Source organism: Acinonyx jubatus, chromosome A1 (genome assembly GCF_027475565.1).
Source record: "Acinonyx jubatus isolate Ajub_Pintada_27869175 chromosome A1, VMU_Ajub_asm_v1.0, whole genome shotgun sequence".
NCBI lineage: Eukaryota > Metazoa > Chordata > Mammalia > Carnivora > Felidae > Acinonyx > Acinonyx jubatus.
The window spans coordinates 192,462,299-192,479,301 of record NC_069380.1 but is presented as its reverse complement, the minus strand read 5'-3'; the positions used below and the strand labels follow the sequence as shown (position 1 = coordinate 192,479,301).

Genomic DNA, 17,003 nt, shown 5'->3' with positions numbered 1-17,003 from the left:
TGTTGTCAAACATAGAAATCCCACCTCTTTTAATTTGGCACTTTCAACAATAGCCGACTTAAAAGAGGTTGGATTTCGACGTTTGATGACACTTAGGTGGTTGCATAAGCGTGCTGTGTGGGTCTGTGGTCCCTCCATTTCCTATGTCTTGGCCCTTTGATGTTGTGGTGGTTTGATGCACAACAGACACCTTCTCTGGCTTTCGAGAACTGGATCTTAATCCCTGCCTGGGAGCTCACTGGTTCTGTGATATGATGCCTCCAAATCTGTTTCCTCAGCTGCAAATTGGGGGACATAGTGTCCACCATGTCTACTGTATAGACAGTGGTTGCAGGACCAAGGTTTTAGTGAAGGAATCTGACAAGAGAGAGTGAGTGTGAAATGTGTTGAAAACTACGAGGAGTGTTTAAGAGTAATGGCAGACATTCATTGTGTGTACTTTGTGTCAAGCACTGTGCTTAGCATTATCTATGCTTTGTCTCTTAGTCCTCATAACACATCGCAAGGCGGATGGTACCCCACTCTACAGATGGGAAGGTTGACTCAGGCTACTCTGCCCGAGGTCACAGAGCTGAACCTCAGGTTTGGTCTGGCCATGGAGGGCTGTGTCCTAATTGTTACACTGTCTCTGTGGAGAGCAAATTGCAGCAGGAGTGAAGTCTGGAAAGGTGGACAGGAGACATGGGGGAGGGGGAAACTGAGGCTCAAGATCGTATAGCTAATCAGTGATAGATTTGGGGTCTCCATTATCATCACCATCACCATCAGCATTATCATGGGAAACATGAAAACCACTTACAAAAACTCTTTACTGTGCTAAACACTCTCTTGCACATAATTTCCACCCATGATGTCTCAAGGAAGTCAGTATGTTAGTCACCACTGGGATTTTACAGACGGGGAAACTGAAGCTTAAAGACATGAAACAAATCAGCTCCTTACATATAGTGAGTGAGCCTGGGTCTATGTGGCACCAGAGTCTGGCTTTTAACCACCACACAAAATAAAGGCAGACTGCTCTTCCATTAGGAATCTGTGTCAAGATCTGTGGCCATCATATAGAAACAAGTTGGGGTGGGGGTAGAGAGCAGACATGTATACCTGTCCTCAAATAACCAAGTTCTTTACATAGCTAGGTGGCCCCTGACTTGATCTGATAACTATTTACTATTCCAGAAGAAGAGCAGAAGTATCAATACTCACCACACAAAGACTGAATAATGCAAGTGTCAATGAGCTTCTGATTTGGGAGGGACAAGAAGAAAAGCAGGGGGGCTCCTTAGGCGCTCTTAAGACACCCATTCAAAGTGCAGGAAAACCTGGCTTTTTGACCTGGATACCCAGTGAAAAGCAGCTGGATTTGTTCCTAGTCAACAGGTGGGATCATCTCCATTTGGAGGTAAGACGCCTATTAATTTTAAGGAGTTTGATCATTCATCCTTTGGATGTGGGCAGGGTCTCCGTGATCCTATGAAGACAGGCCTCTTTACAAAAGGATAGATTTTGGACCATTTGCCCCATGATCTATAGAGCTCAGTGATTTTTGCCAGTCTGGGACTGAAAGATTAGATCTAATCTCTCTAAATGTTTAGGACTGAATCACCGTGTCAATCAACCGACAATATATTTGAGTTGGTTTATTTATTTTGAAAAGTTATTGAGTACCCGTTATTAAATCATTGTGCCAGCTGCTGAGGTTACCACAGGAAACGAGACAAGCTTCCAGCCCAGAATAACTTGCGTTACAGGGAGAACAGGGACGAATAAGCAGACTCTTAATGGTGGTACGCATGAGTGGTAAGGGCTAGTATGGGGACTGTCAAACGTGTCACGAGAATGGGTGGGAAGAACTCACTGTAGCCTTGGGTCAAGCACACATGTGAACTTGCACATGTACACCCGTGTTAAGAATGTGAAGTCTGCCTCTGCAGGTAATTCAAGTATAGACTTAAAGGAGAATAGCAGTCATCAAGGGAAGGGGGCTTAATGCTGAAGCCGGGGGGAGCCACAGGGGAGGTGCGGAAGCAGGGCAGTGGTGTGGTCAAATCTGTGGTCTTAGAAGGACCAGTGTGTGAGAAAGAAGGATGGGCGTGGGGCAGGATGAGAGTTAAAACTCTTTTGCAGTAATGTGAGCAAGCCCCATGGAAGCCTGAATGAGACTAGGGGGACGGGGATGTCCAGAAATGGGTGGCTGAGAGGATTTCCTGGCAGTAACATCTGTCTATAGGACTTGGTGATTGGCTGGCTGCTCTTAGTCTGCTCCTAAAGAGAGGACTCTTCAGGTTGCTTTAATTCTTTTCTCATGAGTTAGATCACTCCTTTCAAAACAAGTACAATTGATTTTTTTCCCCAAGGATTGAGAAAAAATTTTTTAAAGCATCACTGCATTTATTTATAATCACAAATGTAATGTTGGCTCCTTGCAGAAATTCAGAAAGTAGGGAAATACTGAAAGAAGAAAATTGAAAATCATCCATAAATCTGCAATCCAGGGATAATTGCTCTTAACATTTTTGTACTTTCCCCTCTAGTCTTTTTTCCCAGTATAGCTTGTTTATTTCATTTTGTTTTATTTTATTTTTGTTTATTTATTTAGTTTGAGAGAGAGAGAGAGAGAGAGCACGCACATGTGCTAGAGTGTGCACAAGGAGGAGGGGCAGAGAGAGAGGGGGAGAGAGAGAATCCCAAGCCGGGATTCTCTCCACAGCTGTCAATGTGGAGCCTGATGTGGGGCTCGAACCTATGAACAGTGAGATTATGAACTTAGCAGAAATCAAGAGCTGGACACTTAACACCACTGAACCACCCAGGCACCCCCATTATAGTTGACTTATTCTAAACTTGTTACCATGTGAATTTTGAAAGACACACAAAAACAGAGAGAGGAGTAGAATCAACCCAGTATACCCACTGCAGCTTCTATAAGCTGTCTTCTGCTATTGTACAGTTGAGCTGTAAACTTATAAGCAGCTCTTTGTATTTGCTTTTCATCTAAAACTTCAGCCTGTTGCTATAATGTTCCTGTGATCCTGGGTGTTTGGCATGTTCTAGCCTTGCCGGCTCTTTGACCATTTTCAGATGCATGTCTTCACCCAAAACATTGAATAGGACAGTAAAAATGTCCAAGTCTGATATATACTAGAGATCTGAAAAAAAACAAAAAAACAAAGAAACCCCAAACCCCACCAGATTCCCCGCCTCCTCGGGGAAGCGCAATGCAGAGGGTGCCATATTTCTGGAAGAGATACACCCCCCAGCGGGAAATAGCAGCCTGTATTCTGACTCACTCACCATGGTTGTCTCAGCAATGGAGCCGAAGCTGTTGATGAAAATGTTGCAGCTCACATTCACCGGGGGACCTGCCAATCAAGAGAGATTGCTGCTTAGCTCCATGGTCAGGAAGAAACCCACAGGATAGGACCCATTGTTGGGACACTGACTCCAGGGATGGATCCCTCTTGGTGGTGGAGACCCTTGCTTGCCCTCCACCCCACCCCTGAGCAGCTGGGACTCCCAGCTACATTGCTATGCCAGATTCCCTGGTCCCCAAGTGAGCACCAGGTACAGAAAACCAGAGGCTGAGCTGAGATGTACTTTCATTAACACAGGATGATTCATCATCCTGCCATATGGTTGAAATCCCTTCCCCAAACCCCATCGGCTGTCTTCTAATTTGTGGCTGAAATGCATTTACGGCTACAACATTTGGAGGCCATCTTGGGAATCGCCAGGAACAGCAAGTTCCTCGCCTTGAACTTATGAACCAAGAATGATTGCCTGAAAGGGCGTTGATGGGAATTACCAGCTGAGGAATCCGGAGGGAACCTCCAGGGAAGTCCATAAGTCTTTGTTAAATACTTGCTAGGCAAGCTTTTGAATTCTACTGAAAAGGATAGGACACAAATGGCGAGATATTTGCTCTTTGGGATCTCATTGTTAGGGGACCTCTGTCCAGTTGAAGCCCAATCTCTTCATTTTATAGTATTAGTTGTAGCAGTTACCATTTACTGAGCATTACAGGGTTCGCTGCTGTGTTAAGAGTGTTACTGATATTGTCTCATTACATCCTCTTGACAACTCCATAAGAAGACATGGTTATTACCTCCATTTTGCAGATGAGGAAACAGAGGCTTAGAGAGGTTATTTGTTCATGACCACACAGCTAGTAAATGGTGGAGCCAGGGTTTGAGTTCAGATTTATCTAACTCCAAAGCTGGTGGCTCACTATACTTGGAGGAAAGAGGTTCGAGGAAAGGAAGGGGCATGCTGAAGGTTACAGAGTGGCAGAATCCAGGATTTTAAGCGCTGGGCTTCCACATGAGCTGACAAGGGGACCAGTATAAAATAACCAGAGAGGAATGTGAGACTACGGGTTAAGATTGCCATAAGCAATAGGGGTCTAGGTATGAGAGAGGTGCTGGGGAGGAAGTCATTAGGAAAGACTTCAGGAAGGTGATAAACCTTGAGCTGACCTTGAAAATGGTAATACTTGGATGAGAACTCATAATCCTTCACGTGAAGATTGCAATGTGCAATCTGTGAATTTTTTTCAGGTCTGCTTTCTTTTTGATCCCCATGAGGTCCTGTGGGAGCCGGAAAAAATTTATCGTCCCTGCTGTGGAGCAGAGAGTTTTAATAAACTTCCTTGGGTTTATTTAGCCAGCAAGTGGTGGAGCCAGGGGTCAAATCCAAGTTTTCTGATTGTGGAAAGAAGGAAGCAGACAATCCTTGTGTCCTCTGTTACCCCCTCCCTTCTGTCCCTCTTTAAAAAGTAGCCCAAACATTTTGCCCAAACTCAGCCAAAGTTTCCTTCTTTTCAGAAATCTCGGTGTGTAGGAAGAGACTCAGTCTTTGGTGGGAATCCAGGTTTTCCCTCCAAGGGAGTGCCAGTCTCCCTGGGTTTTCGATAAAGCTCCAATACGCACTGGCTACTTTATTTAGGCATGCCTTTTCTTGTTTCTGGGTAACACTTTCCTCATCAGTCTGGGACAGTAGCTCTTGACCTGGGTAGACACTCTGAGCTCCTTTGGTTTGGAATTCCTTTAAGGAAGCTCTCCATTTGAATTACAAGGTTACAGGATTTCAGGCCTGGAAGGTTTCTTAAAGGTCACCTAATCAATTCCTTCCCAGCCTGCTGTCTGCAGTAGAATCACCTGGGGAACTGGTTAAACTGCACATTCCTCAGCCTGACCCCAGACCCAGTGAACCCAAATCCCTGGAGATTAGCCCAGACACTCTTGTTTAACAAGCTAACTTGGGTGATTCCCATGTACAGCCAAGGTTAGGAACCATTGCTATGGTGGCACCAGCTACCCATTCGAGGCTGAGCACTTGAACACTTCCAGTACTGGGGAACTCATTTTGTCTTGAGCAGCCCTTTCCATAGTTGGGTACTTCTGTCTGCTAAAAAATTTCCCTTATGCTGAGAGGAAGCCTGCCTCCTTGTCACTACCACTTCAACGAAGGCCCATTAATTTTTTTTTTTCTTTTGGTCCTCATTTAGACTCAGACTGGGCTTTTCTTTTCATTCAGTCTCATACCATTAAGATGCCCCCAAAAGTTACTGCCCATGCCTTGAAATGACACACCCAGAGCCCCCACCCAGGCCCTGCAAGTGTGTGGTGCTGTGACTCCCATACAAATTAGATCCTGATTTATGTGTGTGAGAGGGTACCAGCCGAAGGGACCCCATGGGGGAGGTGCGGTTCATTGATATAAATCTGAAATTAAATTATCCTTGAGAAAATTACAATCTGGCTGCCTTTGGCAGCAGGATAATGTATATATTTCATTAAATATTAAAGTTTAATTTTGCTTTTGTGTATGTGTTTGTATTAGGCTGTGCCCCTGATCCTGGGAGCCATTATCCTACACAGAGTCTTAGAGAAGATACAGAACATCAGAGCTGGAAGGGCCTAGGTCCTACTGGATCATCTTACAGATGCAGAAACAGAGGCCCAGACATGTCAAGTGATTTTCTCCGGGTCACGCTATCGGGTCGGTAGGGGGAGGACTGGACTCTGATATTAGTGCTCTGTACTTCCATATAACGCTTTGCATTGCCACGGTGTTCTGCAGACTCAGCCTGCTGTTCCCAGCCACCCCTGCCTTCAGGAGATTCAGGAGCAGGCAAAATTTCTGGTGCTTGAAGGAAACTGCTGAGTGATTAATCACTCTGTGCAGTTTTCAAACAATGCAGGCCTCTTCCTCTTGTGTTAGGGTCACAGGGGCCTTATCTACATGGCCTTTTCAGGAGCCCTGCGGTTTGTATGGGGCTGTGGGGAATCTTCTTTGTGCCTGAGTGGGAGTGTGAAGGGACCATGGGGCTCGGGGGCAGGGGACACTTCATGCCAATGTTTCAGCTCTCACCACAAGGGAGAGCGGAGAAACCTTGCCTCCTAGTTCTTGGGAAGGGGAGGTGGGGAGAGGGGTGTTCTCTCTCCTCCCCCAACTTGGAGGAGACTGAAGGGGGGAGAGACACTGCAGGTTTGGAAAAAGTCTAAGACATTTTCTAGTCCTGTAGATTTGGGGCCCAGATATTCAAAGTAAGGTTCTCAGACTGGGGAGCAGAAGGGCCCTGCTTGATTCAATAATTTTTTTTTTTTAATATAATCTATTGTCAAATTGGTTTCCATACAACACCCAGTGCTCATCCTAACAGGTGCCCTCCTCAATGCCCATCACCCACTTTCCCCTCCCCCCCCATCACCCCTCAGTTTGTTCTCAGCTGATTCAATAGTTTTATAGTCTGGGTGAAATTTTACTCCTTAAAAATGTCCATTGATAGGGGCGCCTGGGTGGCTCAGTCGGTTAAGTGGCCGACTTTGGCTCAGGTCATGATCTTGTGGCCCGTGAGTTCGAGCCTGGCGTCGGGCTCTGTGCTGACAGCTCAGAGCCTGGAGCCTGTTTCAGGTTCTGTGTCTCCCTCTCTCTGACCCTCCCCCGTTCATGCTCTGTCTCTCTCTGTCTCAAAAATAAATAAACGTTAAAAAAAATTTAAAAAAAGTCCATTGATAGGCAAATAAGTAAATAAATGAGTGAATACACAAATAAATTGCTAGCATTAGACAAAGAATTGAGTAAACGTAGCTGAATTGAAGTCTTGACAGCATCCCTTGGGATGCTCTAAGCCTTAGCATATATTTTGTTTCATTCATTCATTTTTGAAAGGTTTATTGAGGGCCATCTACGTGCCACTTACAGTGCTATGCATAGAGGAAAGCTAACACCTGTACTCTGGATGCATACACGTCCAACACACGCTTTCCTCCTTAGGAGAGCTAGCCCAGGGCACTCAGGATGGAGTTCCAAGAGAGCCCACCAGGGGGCATGCTGGGCTGGAATTCCCGAAAACCACCAGCGGCGACGGAGGCAACCTGGTGGTCAGGTCTGTAATGTATTCGGTTTGGCCAATGGTGTTCCTAAAAGATGTGATTTAGCTGCCAACTTGGACGATTTGACAGCAAACTCCAGCCTCAAGTCTTCTCTTGGAAGGCCCGCTGCCCAGGGCCTACATTCCTACCTGGCAGCTACTGTTAGGACCTGAGAAATGGCTACTCTTAGGTGAATTTGTGCTTACTGGTTTTCTTTCCTTCTCCCCATCCTGCTTTACTCATGTGCCATACCTGATCCCCCTGGGCGTTTGAAATCGTGACCCTGGTGAAGGGCTTGGGCCCAGACCCTGTGGCCACGACCTTGGTCCTGACTTACCTGTCCCTGAGGGAGGCAAGGTCATGCTAAATGATGCTGGAAGGTATGGCCTCAGAGAAGGTGCCAGGGGAGCCTCACGGTAAACAGGAGTGGGAGGTGGGCGCCAAACAACCAACCCCACTTGCAGAGCACTGTGAGAAGGGTACTTGGAGAATGGCGAGCGAAGTGAGCAAATATTAGGAAGCTGTTATCAGCTGTCACATCCCTTGTTTGGTCTTGCACTTGAGCCAAAAGGAACAGTGCGGAAGGGCATTTGGAATCAAGAATTGATTAGGAGGCTGGCAGTTGGTCCTCGAAATAAGATTTCAGCAGGGGTACCAGGAAGAAGGCAGGCGTGCACAGGGAGCCCCTTAAGGACCACACCTGCGGAACTCTGTTCAGTAGTTTGAGATGGCCACAACTTCCCAGAGCATCCATGGACAAAGGGAGCTGGTTTCCTCTTGTAACAGACGTTAAGATCTCAGAGGACTCTGAGAGTTAAAAGAAGCTTTCCAGATCAGTTTGGTGAGGATTTGTAAATTGCACCCCCCCCCCCCCGCCACCCCCAGTGTATCTGGCTTGCAAACATGTTTTGCTTGAATTCACATGTTTTAGGAATCAGGACATTTTGCATAAATCTTGATTTCTGGCTCTTCTTAGACTACTGGATGATCTGGCAACATGGGGCCCTCCCTCATTCCTGCAGGTAATTATGGGCTGGGGCTGGGGCTGGGGAGAGGCCGCCCGCTTCAGAGAGGCCTGCACCTCTATTTCTCCAGAATCGCTACGACTCCCTTTGGCCTTCCTCTTGGCTCACCTCACTCATTTAAGTAACCTGCGCAGTCCCTGTGGCCATTTGAAATCATGACTCTGAGTTAGGCTAGAACGTCTCAAAATTATATAGCAATCCCTGGGAACTTTCAGCAGATGCATTTTAGCTGGAAGTTTCTTCTCTGAAACAAATACAACCAGAGCTGCCTGTGGGGGGGAGCAAGGGTGGGCTTGCTCGCTATGCCCTCTGCTCCTTTTGGGGGCACATGGTGGGAAAAGCCTGAGGGCTCCGTGGAACGTAGTTTATAAAAACCACAGATCCAGCCAACTCTATCACCTCAGAGATGAGGAAACTGAGGCCCAGGGACAGGAAGAGGCTTATCCAAGTTCAGAGTGTAAAGTCTGTGCCTGAAACAAAACGTGAACCCATTTCTCCGCGTTTGTCAATTGTCCATCATAACCAGAGGGAGCAAACAGGTTTTCACGCACATACTGACTCCTGGAAACCAGGGTACTGTCGAGCTGGATTCTCTGCAGCTTTGTTTCGGTCCTGGTGGGGAGAAGACAGAACTGACTAACGATGTCTGCCTCTGGGAGAGGAAAGAGTCGTGGGATTCATACCATGTGTTTACCGTCTGCTTATAATACCATGCTGCTTGCTTCTGTAATCTAGGAAAGCAGACCCCTGAGGATCTGGACGGAAAGTTTTCTCTACCTTTGAAGTTGGGCCTGATCCTGGCATCGTATCCAGAGGTTCTCCCCATGAGCTTATCCAGGAAATCCGAGGGTGACATAGGCTTGGGCGCGGAGCGGGCAGCGTCAGCCTCCTTCGAAGCAGCAAGGCTAAGAAGGGAGAGAGAAAAGCAGCGGGTTAATGATGGCCCTGTGATCCTATCCCCACCTTGCCCAGACCCGAGAACCACCAGAGTGTTCTCAGCCTGGGAAATAGGCAGTGTGGGTCCTTAAAGAGGAAAGGCCAGCTTCTGTGGTTTACTCGGCCAGATATCCACCCATGTGGGATGCTGGCAGGCAGCTGGGTATCTGATTGCTGCTGAGAAGCTGCCTTGTCTTCAGGCTGAGGTTTTGAGCAGTCATGGCTGCCGGGCCTCCCTGGAGAGGAGACTGAAGGGTTAACTTCCCACCAGGTCCCGCTCTGTATTTTAGGCCCCTGCATTCTTCTAGGTGTTCCTGGGGAATAGCACCACCAGACAGAATCTCAGAGACCTAATAGTCCAGCCTTTCCCCAGCGTCTCTCTTCAGAGTCAGAGTCACTAATTAAAAAATAATGTTGCCCAAGTCAAATGCATTTGGGAACAGAAATTTAATCAGGCATCTGTACCTGGAGTCTTCTCAGAAGCTTTAACGAGCTTAGAAGCCTATCCGTATGGGACTACCATCTCATGAAACATACACCTTAGAAAATGCTCGGTTGGGAGAATTGAGGCACAGTTACTGGAAGAGACCGACATAGGTCTCAGAGTAAGTCAGTCTGCCTTGGTGTCTCAAGACTGGGGGATTTAAGATCAGACTGTGGGATGCTTCACAGTGTTTCTGTCCCCACCCCACCCCCATTCCTATGCGACAAAGTGGTTTCAGGTTCTCATTCAAGCCATAGCATGAACTACTGACATCTGACAACAGTGGCTGCTGTCCCCCTGCCACACGCTCAAAGGTGTACAGATTTCTAGAAAAGTCAAGATTGGAAGCTGAAGGGTTAAAGAACAATCACTTGGGTTGCTTTGGGCAACTGAGCTTTCCTAGTCTTGAAATTACACCAGGAGAGAGCTGGGAGCAAACACAGCCCTATCGTGTAGTGCTGGGGAGCAGGTACGTTGAGGAGGTGAACGCCTAGATGAGAGTGCGCACGCACGTGTGTGTGTGTGTGTGTGTGTGTGTGTGTCGTGTAAGATGGGAGCTTCTGTCACCCAGCCAAGTACGACATTGCGTTCCCCAAGGATCTGCACTCAACCTCTCTCGTTCTTCGCCTTGGCTTGTTTCTGATCTCACAGTTGTAACGGTTTAAGTGATCACCTCTAATAGATGATTCTCACATCTGTGTCTCCGCCTGGCTGCTCCCGGAAGCCCCCTTTCCTCATTTGCAAACACCCGCAGGGCTGTCTACCTAGCTGTCCTGCCTGTGCCGCAAATTCATCTCCCAACCTCAATGCCACGGCTTCCTCTCTGAACTTGCTCCTCCAGACCACTGCTCCCCGGATGGCACAGGTCCAGAAGCTTCAGGTCCCCATTCTCCAGGTCCAGAATCTTCAGAGCCATCATATCTCCTTGTGCCCTTTCCTCTCACATCCCCTCCCTTATCAGGTTCCGGACCCTGTTACCTTGTAATATAGTTACTTGTGTTTGTCTTTGAAGATGGGGAATCATGGTGTTTTCATTTATCGTTTATTTGTTCTTTTAATCCCCTACTGTGTCTACCATGGTTTCTCAAGCATAATTGGTACCTAGTAATTGTACAGTGAATGAATGAATGAATAATATGCTACTTTAATTAATCAAATATTCTGGCTAATAGGGTATTCATAAATATTCATATATGGATTAACAACTTTAAAATCATTAGACTATTATCTCCAGCGATGAAGAATACTGAAAGCAATCTGGTATTCCTTTGCAGGTTCAGAGGGTATTTCTGGATTATTTAGACACTCCTATTTAGTAGATCCCCTCATCCATATACTGAAGAACTAGTTTTGATTAACAGGGTGAGGGACAAATGCATTTTACTGGTTTTGTGTGCATGGATGTTTGTGAGTTGGTGTGATGTGGGCAGGTTTCTGGATGTGATGTGTACAAGTGGGGAGATGTGCATGGACGTGTGCGGGGGTTCGGGTGTGATGGAGGTGTCTGTGTATGCACAGTGGATTGTGTTACATGGATATGTGTGTGCAACCAGATGAACACTGACGTTCATGTGAGAGTGTGTTAAGCATGGCGTTCGTCTGTGTGGATGTGGGGTATGGGGTGTGAATGTGTCGAATGCTTTAGTGGATGTATAGATGTGGCATGTGTAGTGCATGTATGTGTTTCTGAAACGTGAGAGATAGTACAGAATAGTGCAAGAAAAGAGGAAAGAACAGACGACTGGAATTTATTCTGTCTCACTTATTTATAAGCTGTATGGCCTTGAGGAAGTTACTGAACCTCTCGGAACTTCAGTCAGTTGCCTCAGGTCACGTTAGTTTTACACAAGGAGTAACTGAGAAGGCACAGCTCAAAAACACCTAGGACAGTTCTTGGAACATAGTGGGCACTCACTCAATATATTGGCTTGCTCTTGCCTTGCTCTGTGTGTGTGTGTGTGTGTGTGTGTGTGTGTGTGTGTGTGTGTGTTTGAAGCAGTTCAGAGTCAGTCTGGGGGCTTCTTCTGGTCTCAGTGCCGCTTTCAGCCACACCACAGGCCCCGCGTGGCTGGGAAGTCCTGCCAGATGCCTTCCGTGGCCCTCGGTCAGTACCACAGTCCCAGCCTTTTCTCCGTTCAACACCAGACTCCTGGATGCTCTGTGGCTGTGGTGTGAGCAAAGGGGACCACAGGCGCACAACTGGTGATTTATGACTTTTCTGCTGCTATAATTCACTTCTAGAACCTCTCTAGGAGTGGTGGTTATGAAGCTTTCATAAGCTCCTGTTCTCTCTCCTGCCCCTCCTCTCAGATAATAAGATTTGGGAACACAGTACTCCCTCCCAGCAGCTACTAGAGCACCAGCCCCCTCTTGGCCCTTAGGCCTCTTTCATAATCCTGAATCCTATTATGCCGTAGAGTGAGAGAATGAATTCGCCCCAAATTATCCCCTACCATTTGCTGGTAGCAAAATGTGCCATTTAATACCCGAATTCTCCCCAAGCTGAAGAGTGTTCTGGTTCTCCTAGCTCCCATGTCTGCTGTACAGCATTTCAGTCTGGCTACCTGGCAGGTGACTCACTAAAAGCCCTGGCATGCGGACCTGAACTTGAGGCCGTGGAGACTCCGAGAGGTTAAGTAACTGGCCCTGGGTCACACAGCACTTTAATGAGAGAAGGGTTTAGAACTCAGATTTTTTTTAAGGGTCGCTTCATCTAAAGTCTACAGTGTATGGGAAAGGCTTATAAATTGGGAGGAGTGCCACGGGTGATGGTTGCCATTACTCCTATTTGTTTTTGAAGCTTGTTACATTCTGTGACATGCAGAAACTTCAAAACACGAGTCTGACTTCCAGCCATTCTGATACCCACAACCGAGGTTGCCACACTGAAAAACGGAGGAGAAACAGTCGTGGATTACCACCATGCCATCTGTTTTGTCAAGGGAGTCGCAGCGGAATTCTTTGAAATTTTGAGATTTGTGAGTCCCAGCTTGACCATGTATCATGTACCAGTGGGTTCTTTTGGGTATCAAAAATATGGGGTTTTTTTTTTTTTTGCCTTGTTTCTATACCACCTCTGCTAGTCAGTTACAATGTTTCCTTAAATTGCCTCGCTTCTTTCAAACTTACTCTTTTTAAAAACAGAACTTTATATAGTCACGGCTTACAGATGAAAAAGCAGTATTGTTTGCCATAATAGACGTAACCACCACGGTGAGAACAGTGAAAACAAAACCAAAAGAGAAGTCTAAAATTCTAGCTACATGCTGTGGCTTACAAACATTCGGAGCCCGAGCTTGCCCCAAGCCTCAGGGAGGATCAGTGAATGTTGGGAAAAGTTTGGAGACGTGTTAACACCTGATTGAGACTTTCTTCTCGAGATAATGAGAAGAACTGAAAGAAAAATTTCTCAACAATAATTCACCTGTATTATGTGTGAATCACCCTCAAGCACCGCCCCCTTTTCTTACCGCCCTAGACCCAAATTTCCCTAATTCTTTTTCAAATACAAAGTCTCTATTTGAATGTCAAAATAGCCATGCCCCTCCACTTGATAATCAATGGACATTTCGGTCTATATTTAGAAAGCACATTTTGCACAGAATTAGTTCAAGGGCCCCCTATAGTAAATCCACACATCAAGAAGCCCTTGGTGCACCTTTAGAACCACTACCCCTGGTGAACTTGAACCTTTGCTTATAGACTGTGAGCTACTGAACAGAGAAGCTGGGAATGAATCCGAGAAATGAAACATTTGATTGTTAGGATTTGCTGACCCTATAAGAGTATTTGGAAATGATGCAAATTGTTCCAGGGATTTACTGCAATGTAATGCAGTGAATCAGACTCAGTTTAGACAGATTTGATTAATAGTGATTTCAGAAAGACAGTGAGGTCTTCTGGGACCAAGTGTTCTGCCCCTCTCTGAGAAGGCTTTATGGCAAAAGCCACCCGACTGGAAAGAGCATTAAACTATCACCTTTTAGCCAGGGGATTCATCATACTGGGAGACTGTGGTACTTAAAGGACCTCAGTTTTGACTCCTAATGAAATGGACCATGGAAAGATCCAGGAGTAGGCGTCCAAGCTGGGGGTCAGGGGGAATGGAGGCAGAGTGACCCGGTGAAGTGGGGGTTCTGTGACCTTCAGGGTGTCACTTCCCTTTGAGGCTTTCAGTTTCCCAAACTATAAAATAAGGGGGTTAGAATAATCTCTAAGAGTCCTTCTGGCCCTAGTGCATCATTTTATTAGTCTGTCATATTCCCCCCCCCCCCCCCCTTTTATACACATCTGGTCTTGGGATCTGCATTTGTCTGGAATCTTTTGGGGGAATGTGAGTGTGTTTGTGTCTTTGTTCTTCCCAATCCAGTCTCGAGATTTTTCTCCAGTGGAACGATTCATTTTTCAGGGATTTGTTGGAAGAAAGGCCAGATCAATGCTCAGGTTCTCCTCCTCCTGTTGCAACATCAATTGGACATAGGGAATCCATAGGGAGCTGTCAATCTGAATTTCAAATGAGCTGGGGTTGGCAGCCATACTGGGGAGAAACAACTTCAATTTCACCCTGTGAGGCACCACAGCACCAGGAACCATTCTGGGTTAGCAGAGGGAGCCCCCTCGACAGATTCCATCTCCTTGGTTCAACATGCACAGCGGAGTCGGTCGGGAAGTCACGGGTGGGATAAGGGGAGGAAGCACAAGATGAGGGGTAGAGGACAGCCAAGGGAGAGGTGCTCAGGGCTGGAGGAGAAGTTGCAGGTGCAGCCTGGGAGGGGAGGGGAGTGAAATGGGGAGAGGAAAATATGCAAGTAAAGGTGTCTGAGGTTTGGCCAGCGCTAGGAGCGAGGGGTTCAGTGAACACAGGGGACAGGCATGCAACCTCACTTAATGCAAGGCGAGGGCTTTCTGAGAGGCTTTGTGGGGAAAGCAGTTTTTACAGTAGAACTTGAAGGCTGGGTGTAGAGTTGGCCTAGAAGAAATACGGGAGGAAGAGTGTTTTGAGTAGAAGGAACAGCATGTATCCAGTCTAGAGGTGAGAGAGGACTTGGAGAACTGAAAGACATTTAGTGTGTGTGAGGGAGGAAATGAGGGGGAGGGAGAGAGAAAGGGAGAGAAGGAGGGAGAGGGAGGGAGAGAGAGAGAGAGAACAATGATAAGAGGTGAGGAGGTTGGAATAGTAGGGATTGGACACCCTGGTCTGTGTGCTTAGAGGTGGGTTTAAGAGTTTAGGGAAGATTACCATCCCTTAATCCCTTTATAGTAGAAATAATCCATCCTGATTTCTCAGCTGGTTATACTGAATTGCAGCCTGGCCAAGCTTGGGAAACGGGCCCTCCAAAAACATCTCTGAATGAAGGGTGTCCGACATGGCTTCCAGGCAACTTGTCCTCTGACTTGGGTCAGAATTCTATCTCCTTTGCTTTGGCAGGGAGGTGATCCAATGAGCTGCTGTTTATTCTGTGCAGAAAGCACCTGGTCAACTAGTCAAAAGTTGGAAAGTCTGCTCTGTATTTCCATGGGCATTTACTTACTACAGAGTTTTGAAGGTCACTGTGGAACAGAGGAAAACAGTAAGGCGAGAGCTGGGGAGCATGGGTATAGTCGTAGTTCCGTCTCTAACCACATGGTCTTGGGCTAATTCTTTGTCTTACATGGCCCTCAGTTTCTTCATCTGTGAAATGGCAGTTTCGCATTAGATGAGGCACAACGAACAGTTGTATGTTGAGTACCCACTCCATCCAACTGGTGGTGGCTGCTCAGAGAACAGCTCTGGGGCTTGACCCAGCAGGGAAGGTAGCAGGATGGGTCATCTGTCTGCCAAGGGACTAGACTGTGGAGTGCTAGGTTGTCTTAGTTTCGCAGGCCCGCTTGCTCTGAAATCCTCCGACCCTTCTGATTAATTGAGCACCCACCATATGCGTAAGGTACTATGGAGGGGTGCAGGTGAACATGTCACTGCCTACAGAAAAAGCACTCCACGTGGGCAGAGTTTGTGTCTGTCTCATTCAGTGCTTGGCATGTGGTAGCAATCAATAATCATTTGTTGATGACTGGCCTTTGCCCTCTTGTTGTTCATTGTTGAGCAGATGGAATAGATTAAGCACATAAACAATTATCGAAGGTGGCCACCCAGCGTAGGTGGCATAATCGGACTGCTGTGGTGGTTTGGAGGAGGAAGGCAGTATTTCGGGGGAGATGGGGACATGAATCAGAGAATTTTTCTGGGTTTTATGAAATTTTAGCCTCTGCACCTTTAGAAAGCTCCAACATTTGCCATTGCCCATGTTGCGCCTGTGGAGGGAAGCCTTCTTCCACCGGTGGGCCCTCCTCGGGATAGGAATGGGGAGAGGTGGTGCGGTTGGCTCTGTGTCCTAGGCTCCTGGGAAGAAATGGGGCTGGCACTTTCTGTCCTTATGGACTGGTCCAGTTTCGTGTCCCTGCCTCTGACATCCGGGAACTTGGGGGTCATTGCACAGCGTGGGTCCTGTCGGTCACCCTCAGCTTTCCTGGCTTGCATCCTTAGGCCAACATCTGGCTTCTCATGGCCAGCTGTGCGATTCCAATTTTATTTGATTGCAGTAAGGGGCTTAGGCTGGCCAGAGAGTGCCTGACATTTTATTACTCTCACTTCATGATTTGCTAAGCACCCCTGGGAACAGAATGTCAGAGTTGGCATGCTCTGAGCCCAGTTCTCCCCAGAGTCTGATGCACAAGACATCCTTCCCCCTTCCTGTCCTACCTCTCACAGCTATACCTGCTTCCTAGGAAAAAAAACAAAAACGAAACCCCTTATCTGGGTGAGAAAGCACATGTATTTGAATATGATTCTCTTGTGCAGTAAGATAAAATCTTGGATCCTTGGAGCTGGAGGGAACATTGAGATTCCATCTGGCTCTTCCCCTGCCCCTAGGGAAGTCGGAATCTCTAGGGATCTTTCATACTCCTTATCGTTGCTTCTGGTCTGTTCCTCTGCATAACCTTCCGTCCACTAACTCTTCTGCTCTATTTTATGTATCTCCATAATGCAGGCAGCAGCAGGGTCAGGGAAGGAGGCACCTAGCGAGACTGAAGGAGGCACTCACTGTCAGGGCTTTGCCGACCGTGCCCGTGTAGGGGCCTGAGACAGAGCACCTTTTTAACTTTTGTGTCTCGGGAGTCTCACTTGTCTCACCCTAGTCTTTCCTG

General features: G+C 47.0%; 1 protein-coding gene across 2 annotated transcripts in view; it reads right to left on the bottom strand.

The window, feature by feature from the left end:
- The window catches only part of GLRA1 (glycine receptor alpha 1), an 82,447-nt gene that overhangs the window by 39,474 nt on the left and 25,970 nt on the right, over nucleotides 1–17,003 (bottom strand). For both annotated transcript variants that reach the window (XM_015063962.3, XM_015063963.3), the window contains exons 2-3: nucleotides 9,176–9,303; nucleotides 3,292–3,359 (exon numbers count right to left, since the gene is read on the bottom strand). In XM_015063962.3, coding sequence (XP_014919448.1) covers nucleotides 3,292–3,359; nucleotides 9,176–9,303 — 196 coding nt within the window. The remainder of the gene's footprint in view (nucleotides 1–3,291; nucleotides 3,360–9,175; nucleotides 9,304–17,003) is intronic.